Source organism: Amyelois transitella, chromosome 11, assembly GCF_032362555.1.
Source record: "Amyelois transitella isolate CPQ chromosome 11, ilAmyTran1.1, whole genome shotgun sequence".
In the NCBI taxonomy this organism is placed as follows: Eukaryota; Metazoa; Arthropoda; class Insecta; order Lepidoptera; family Pyralidae; genus Amyelois; species Amyelois transitella.
In genome coordinates, this window is record NC_083514.1 from 6786869 (window position 1) to 6794924 (window position 8056).

The 8056-nt window shown below is 39.7% G+C and overlaps 1 protein-coding gene across 1 annotated transcript; it reads left to right on the plus strand.

The window, feature by feature from the left end:
- The first annotated feature begins 1630 nt into the window (after positions 1-1630).
- Positions 1631-5423, plus strand: LOC132902264 (zinc finger homeobox protein 2-like). The gene is made up of 2 exons (XM_060946649.1): positions 1631-1655; positions 4276-5423. Exons 1-2 carry the CDS (start codon positions 1631-1633, stop codon positions 4887-4889), a joined length of 639 nt encoding a protein of 212 aa, XP_060802632.1. The 3' UTR covers positions 4890-5423.
- Positions 5424-8056: the final 2633 nt, after the last annotated feature.

Here is an 8056-nt window from a genome sequence, read left to right on the forward strand (position 1 = left end):
GGTTTGCTCATCAATAAGGCATTCAGCAGGCTGAAGGTGGCATTTCATTCTTCTCGAGACTGTCGAGTCGGTCTACCCATAAGGGATAGAGACGATTTTTGTAGCTTTTTTACAAATTCATTAAAATGGCAAAAAAATTCACTCGACCAAACCAGTTTTTTCCCTACAATATTCTAGAACAAAATTAATTTCACAAACTCAACTCATAACTAAACCTTCCAGCTCATTTTGGCAAACACTAGCTGTATTAAACACACGCAACCCACTAACGACTTCCCTTTAGACAAGTACCTTCTTGACGAGGTCACATCGGGATTAGAGGTCATATCTAATGATCATGATGACTGCATGTTTAGTTTATGCCATTCCTCTTCTGCCTTTGGACATTTATTGTGGGTTTAGTGCCAATATATGATGCCATAGCGTGAATCTTCCACGCATTGTCAAAATAAAAAATATTTTCGGTATCGATCTGAAACTCAGTGTCCTTTCGAATTGCACTTCGTTTGCCAGTTTAGTTTAGTTCTAGTTTTTATTTTTGCGAAGTCTTTATTAAATCCAAATCGATTAGTAAATACAATATCAGTTTTATCAATCAGTCCATTGCTAAGTCTATTTGTTATTTAAATGAACAATTTATTTCTGAATATTCTCATTTTCGTCCTATTTTTTGTATCATAAGATCCAAAATGTATTTGTACTAATCATTGTTTTTGTTAATTGTATCTTAATTTAACTCAGAATTAAACTTGGGAACTTTGAGCGTTGAAACAAAAAGTACACTTTTCAACAAATCAATTCCGAATCTCTCACTATTTTATCCCTATTTCTTCCACAATAACATCACCGCTTTCCCAGGGCATCAGTAAGCACCTGAAGAAGGTCAGGCGATGTGATCTAGTTTAATTACCATCGATCAGCTGCGACAGGCTGTATCGCAGCGAGCCTAACTAGCTACCGAATAAGGTCGCGTGTAATTGATGTGTTTAATATACGTCGATACAGCTACCGTTAGCATTAATTGATTGAATTATTGGATGCTTAGATAAACAATTAGGATTCGGCAAGGTGGTTATAAATAGTTCGTAAGGAAATAGAGCTTATTAACATAGCAATGTAGTACTAGCTGTTGAAATAGACTTCGTGATCGCATCTTTTATATAGAATGGATAAAATATGGATAATGAAGTATGGCACATAGTTACTTCATTATCCGTTTGTTAGAGGTATATAAGTTATATAGTTTATAGAAGATTTCACCCATATTAATGAAATAAGTATACTGATTGAAGCAAATCTAAGAACAATTGTAAATTTGTAAAAATTCAAATGACATACACAACACTCATACGACTATAACTCATGACGTTTAACCCTTTTATAAAACCACCAAACTATTTGATAAACTGAATAGTAATGACCAAGACCTTCATCATTTAGGAGTGCCAGCGCCAAGATAGAGAAAGATTCCTGCTAAGATTATTGTAATTGCCCACTTACTGAACCACGAGAATGATATTGAGATTTGTTTGACAGTGAAAGACATATATGCAAAGCGAGAAACGATGTACAATAAACGAAAGAAGCTGACCAAGCTGTCAACTTTAATTGATTTAACATGCACATAAACATGAAGAAGGATAATGATGGATTAGGTTTGCATAACAAAGTAGTACGCTTTAGAATTGTACACACTGACTAACAGAATCGAAGAGCAGTGAAATACACTGGGTCAAAAATTAAGGCGCTTAAAAAAGACCATAAACGTTAAAGCCTTAAACAAAAATGCGCATAATACGCCCTCTAGTCCAATAATAGCAGCATTAATGAGATGTAAATGAGCGGAGGAATAGCCGGCTCCGTCCGTGTTATAATAACGCGTAACGACCTACAAGTCCGGATTAAGAAGCCCTTTGACTTAAACTTGGCCACCGTTCGAAGTGACCAAGCCACGTGTGATAATTGCAATCCATAAACACCTGTATTTCAACTGGTGAGAGGTTAAAATGGTTTAAACAAGTTTAGTTCGTTACGTGCTACGTGCAGTCGTGTGCAGTACAATAGTGTGGCTATTTCGAAACTAATTGGCAGAAAGGGTTGCGAATTAACGTCAGGGCCGAGGCGTCGCCGGTCGGCTTTATGCCACTGAAGCCGATAACTTTATGGTTTTGAATTATGCATACGAAGATAACGTGATTGAGCATTTCAAATGATTTTTAACAGGAAATTCGTTTCATGACATGAAAGCAAAATTAAATTTTCCAGTTGGAAAGGGTTGGATAACGTCATTTTCGATAAAAAAATCATGAACGTCAACCAAACATCTTTTTCTTTTTATACCAATGTAATTTTCAAGGTTTTCAAAAAGTTCTGATTAGTTACTTTATAATTATATTATCATATATAATTTTGTCATTCTGAGAATCATGTTTATTCTGAGACTAAGCCACCGTCTCTAAGATTACAGATATAGGTTTAGTACCAAATGTAGTATCAGTTCCAGCTTTCAATCAGTTCACAATCGCTTTGATTCGAAGGTCGTGGAGTTAATAATGAACTCTTGGCCAACAGCCACGTGTGTCCACGCTAATGATGGAACATGCCCAAACTTGGACGCGAAAGTGGATAGCACTGATTGTCATTGTTGGGTGTATGTAAATGGTGCTTTAATCAATGAATGACTAAGCGGCGAAGTAAGAACGTTCGTTAGTAACGGCAATGCGTGAGTCATTTGTATGCTGTAGTTTTCTAATAATTTGAATGTATTTTATTTGTTAGACGTGGTGTTTGAGAAAATGTTAAATTTCGAAGCTAGATATAAGTCATCTGTAGTTATCAATTGTGAAGTCGTAGAGAAACATGTCAATGCACTCACATCACTGTTTAATATGAATTAAACAAAAATCAGATTACACAAATGTGCAAATAGTGAAAAAAAAAATGATATTATTTTATCAAATCTTCATAAAGATGAACGATTTCGACGTCCAATGCTGCCTACAAACAAACAGATAACAAGTAACATAAATCTCGAATAAAATAAAATACTAAAGCGTTGACCCTACGTGGACTTTTAACAAAAGTGTTTGCAAATAAACGTAATCTATAATGCCAAGCGACTTCATTATTCTTTCAGTTTTGCTAAGCCCCTGCTTGAAACGATACGACCACTCTCGATATAAACTTAAACCATCGAGAGTACAGAAGTAAATCTCAGTATGTACCTTTGCAAATTTTCATCGGTTTAACCATCATATCTTTTTCAGACTTCTAGGTTCTAAATTGGACCTACAAAGTTTTGTCATGTTCGTTCTGAAAATAAAATAAAAAACCCAATCATTTTATGACTAAAAGGTGGCTTACTTAACGTTTATACTTTTTACTTATTTTTTCATTATGTACTTCAACTACGCAAATAACGAACATTTCAGTAGGCGTCGTATCTTCTGTACTGCCACTATTTCGCGATACAAGCGCAGTCGAGTCAAGTCGTATGTATTATGCATTCGTGAATATAAGGCGCATAAAGCAGCGTCCGAATCAATTACAGAGGCGGTTCGGGCTCGTTAGAAACGCATCACGCATGTACAATCGCCTCGCTAAGGTAAACACCACTTATCTGGTGCTAAGCTATTATGGAACAATGGAACACCCAATTTGGGACGGCCGCTCGAGATTGACTGCGATTATTCGTCCCAGCTTTATCTCTAGACGAGCGTAATGAGCAAGAATGACAGTGATGCTAAAATACGTTGATCTAACATCAAGCTTTACTAAAAATGGTTTTAAGACCACGCTTGGCAGAAATATCCATAAAAAATGAGTGGGACTAAATTGAAAAGTTTAAGCCAGACACTTTACATATACAAGTCAACCTGTTACCATATTCCATAATATTATTTGCAATGAAAATAAAATTTCAAGGACAATGTTGGAAAACATGTCGTAGCGTATTTTAAAGGTCAGTTCAGGGCTGTAGGCGACCCTCGCCATAAGTGGATTAACCCCTTTACACGTGTTGAGCGTCAGTATTGCACTTGTTGGTTCAAGATGTTCGACTTGTTTAATTTGCTTATTTATTGATATCTTTACAAATTGATGCAAGATGTAGAAACATTATCATTTTATAGGTGTACTTATTTCAGACTATTTATAAGTATTTATTTAATGAGGCTACTTAACCCTTGAATGATGATAAAAGATAAATATCTAAAAATCTGTATTAAAAATCAAATATTTTGACAAATGCCTAATTTTGTAATTTTCTTGTTACAGGTGGACCTCCTAACCCTCTCCAGCCGCAACCACAAGGTCTCATAGTAGAGACAGGCAACGGTGCCAGCGTTCTTCAATTACCGGCGACTACACTAGAGCAGATCCGCCACATCGCGGCGGACCCTGGCGCCTCCACGCTGCGCCTGCCGCCGCCGGCCACGGAGCCACCGGCCGGCTCTCGCGAACTTGACTTCGATTTGTGCTATGTTTGCAAGCACTGCAAAGTAGCATTCCCATCGCCTGCGCCACTACAAGCACATCAGGCCCGCTCGTGCTACGCGGGCAGGGAATCGGCGCGTGGTGTCATACGCGTCGTCCAGCCGGCGCTGGAGTGCCGCGCGTGTCCCGGTGAACGGTTCCGCACCGCCCTGGAATTCCGCCGCCACGCAGATACCGAGGCCCACCTGCGGAACGCGGCACCTCCACCTCCGGCCCCCGCACCACCGGAGCCGCTCACCCACGAGATGGAGGACGTCGTAAACCAGATCACCCTACTGGCCGCCCGTGCCGCACAAGAGTCCGCATCACCCAAAGACCCCAACGCCAACTTCTGCGTTCCGGGGCCTCGCTTCCCGCCCCCCGGAGAGCTACCCCTGGCCAGCGCCGGGCACTAATCCTAAACTGACGAAATGTATAGTTACTACTATTAGAGCCCCTCGCTCTCTCCGTTGTCCGACAACGCAGCAGTTCACTATTAGCTCTTAATGCTTCTTTTCGTTGATGAATGTCGTCGCGGAAGCGGCACTTTCCTAGTTATACATTTAAAGCTTGTAGTCATTTAAGTCTAGGTTAATTGGGAGCCGACCGTTGTTGTCCTTTTTTGTAATGTGAGCTCCGCCGGTCGGGCGTCGAGCGGTGTTCCTCCCGGCGGCTCCCGCGCCGCGCGCCGCGCACTGGGAGGCGGCGGCGGCGCGCGCCGGCGCGGCCGCGTCGCACCCGCACTTCATATCATACGTTAGACAGGTTTTATTATATACGTTTATCGTTGCGGAAGTCGAATGCGGCCGCCCCGGCGCCGAAAAATTCTTACCATCAACTCCCAGGAAAGCAAGTTCCTATCTTTATGGCATATAATATTATCGATATTGATAATTACGATTTAATTATTGTTTAAAGCTATGTAATACATACATATAATCGTTCTAATTTTAGGCATAGATACGTTCTCGTAAGAAGTTCCTGACGCATCGTAAATGTATGAAGATATATATAGTGATACGTATATGATTTTTTTAAACATGAAGCGAAGTTAGGTACGTATGTTAGGCAGTAGAGCGGTCGTCCTCTCCCGCGGGTCCCACCGCTCGCAGCGGCTCGCAGCGTCCTCTTTGACCAGCTCGGGGCTGACCTCTTGTTGACTTTCGACGAAAGCGACGCACATGACGGCGCCCACCGCCGGCAGCCGCAGACCTCGATGCCTCGCAGACCCCGGCCCGCGCGTGCCGCCCGCCGCTGAGCCGCCCGCGGGCTCGAACACCGCGTAGGCTTATTGGTAACAGTTAATTATAATAATTATTATCGTAGCAAACTTTTCCAAAACGAACGAACTCGAAACTCGGGCTGCGCGCCAGCGCTCAGCCTACCTCGCATACAAGTGAGTTTATTTTGGAACTAAGTGTGATTCTTGAATTTTTATTGATATTGTAATGATTATTAGTAGTGGCGTAAGTGAATCGAAAGGCATGGAGGTACATGCGAGGCGGCGGCGGCGCTCGCGTTTGCCACTTGCATGTATATTCATTACTTTGTCGTGTGCGTGAAGTCCCTTTATATTTTCGATGGCACAGATCACGTTATTTAAAATATTTTACATATTTACATTTTATCTAGCGGAGTGTATTACAATATTTTATCTACGAGTGGATCCTACTACAACATTGAGTTTGTTTTTTTTATAAAGTGCAATGTTTTATTCCTTCGGTAGCCGGGGGTATTTGTTATTAGTATATGTGTGCAATGAGCCCGCGCCGTGCCCGACGCCTCCTCCTGCGTCCCCGGGGACCGGCTTCTCTCACACCAGGCTTTTATTGGGAACACGTTTGCAACATTTGATACTGATATATACTTCAGCCCAATATAGATTGGATGAGACAGCGATGTAAATGTGTATTTGAAACGTTGAATGAAAATATCAATATTTTGTCTATTGCCGCATAAGTTGAAACCTGATCTTTCTTCCCATCTCATCATATAAGAGTAAAATAGTCGCAGGAGGGTGGTCCAGGCATGGCAATGTTCCTACGCAAAGGCGCGCGTTTTACAACACAATTATTTTGATGTTTAAATGTATCGGTATGTGTCGGTCCGGCCGACGGTCGGACGTGAGTTTGCGTTAGTTGTAGGGTGACGTGTCGGTAGTGCGATGCTGCGTCCGCGCTCGCAGGACGCGGATCGAATCATGGTTCCTATGTATATTTCAATATTATCGCATCTAGAGTTTCACTATACTTTCCGAATACAAATTTTAATATTTAAGATTTATTCGGACTAGTCTGTTGTATCTGCTACCAGAGGTGCCGCCACGGGCATGTTGTTTGTTTATTCGCCTAAAGCTATGTTTAATTTTATTATTTATATAAATCCTCCGTACCTTATATTATTAATTTTGTTGTTCACTAAAATTTGTATACTTTTCTTTGTACCTAGATCTAAGCGTGTTACAAAATATAATTTTACGATAAAGGTAGCACTCACTATCATAGTTCCTAATAACTGTATTGTAATACTAAAAATTATTTAAAAATTCTTACTAGTGAAATGTACCGGTTCCTATTTAAAACTGTAACGAAATGTTATACGAATTGAGATGGTTTGATTGTATCGATATTATTTTAGCGTTATTTTACGTGCTGTTAAAGGAAATTCTGATCGGAAAAAGTGCTCTTCGTGGGCTGTAAACGGGAAAATCGTTCAACTTATATTTACGAGCGAATGTTAACTTACATTTCCTTTGACGGTACGACTCATACTACACAAGTTTATTTGAGCGTCGTAGCAGATTTCGTAGCGTTTGGTTCATGTGTCGTGTTCGTAGCGGGCACTACGCGGCTACGCGCCTACGATCTCCCGTAGCCAGCAACAGATTACGAATACATTGTCAAGTGTAAATGGTAAAATAAACTCAAAGTTAGTTTATCAGACACTGGAGTTTTATTTTCAATTGTTTTTTTTTTTTATTTTACCTATATAGTTTGTTTTCTTTTGTCATATCCCTAATTCAAGAAATAAAATATATTTATAAATTGGTTTTTACTTTGTTCGTTTTTAAATTGGCCTTAATGATTAGAATTTAATTTGGGGTGAAGGTTTAAAAAATATTATGATTTAGTCGTGAGAAATATACTCGTACCCCTTCCTAGAAATTTTTTTAAAACAATTAGTTAAAGTGAAATCTCACTCAAATCTAGTCGATTACACAAATATGTGGTAAATCCGAAATATTATTTTTACTTGATTGCAATTACTTTATACTGATTAGTTTATCGTTACAAATGAAAAATCAGTAAAATGAATCATGAAATGCTTAGTTCGCAAGCCGAACTAATCAAAGGCTTGGGTTCGATTCCCACGAGACCATCCGCCGTCGTCACGCACAACTTTTATTGAATTGCCTGATAATAGCATTATAATCAAGAAATCGAGGTTAATCTTACCTAAATGTGTATATTACAACTGTTGTATTTTCCACGTAAGTATAAGTGATTATATAGTAAAAATTGAGCTTAATTAGCCTCAAAATAACCAGAATTGACAATTAAAGAAGATCATAAATATCTCTGGC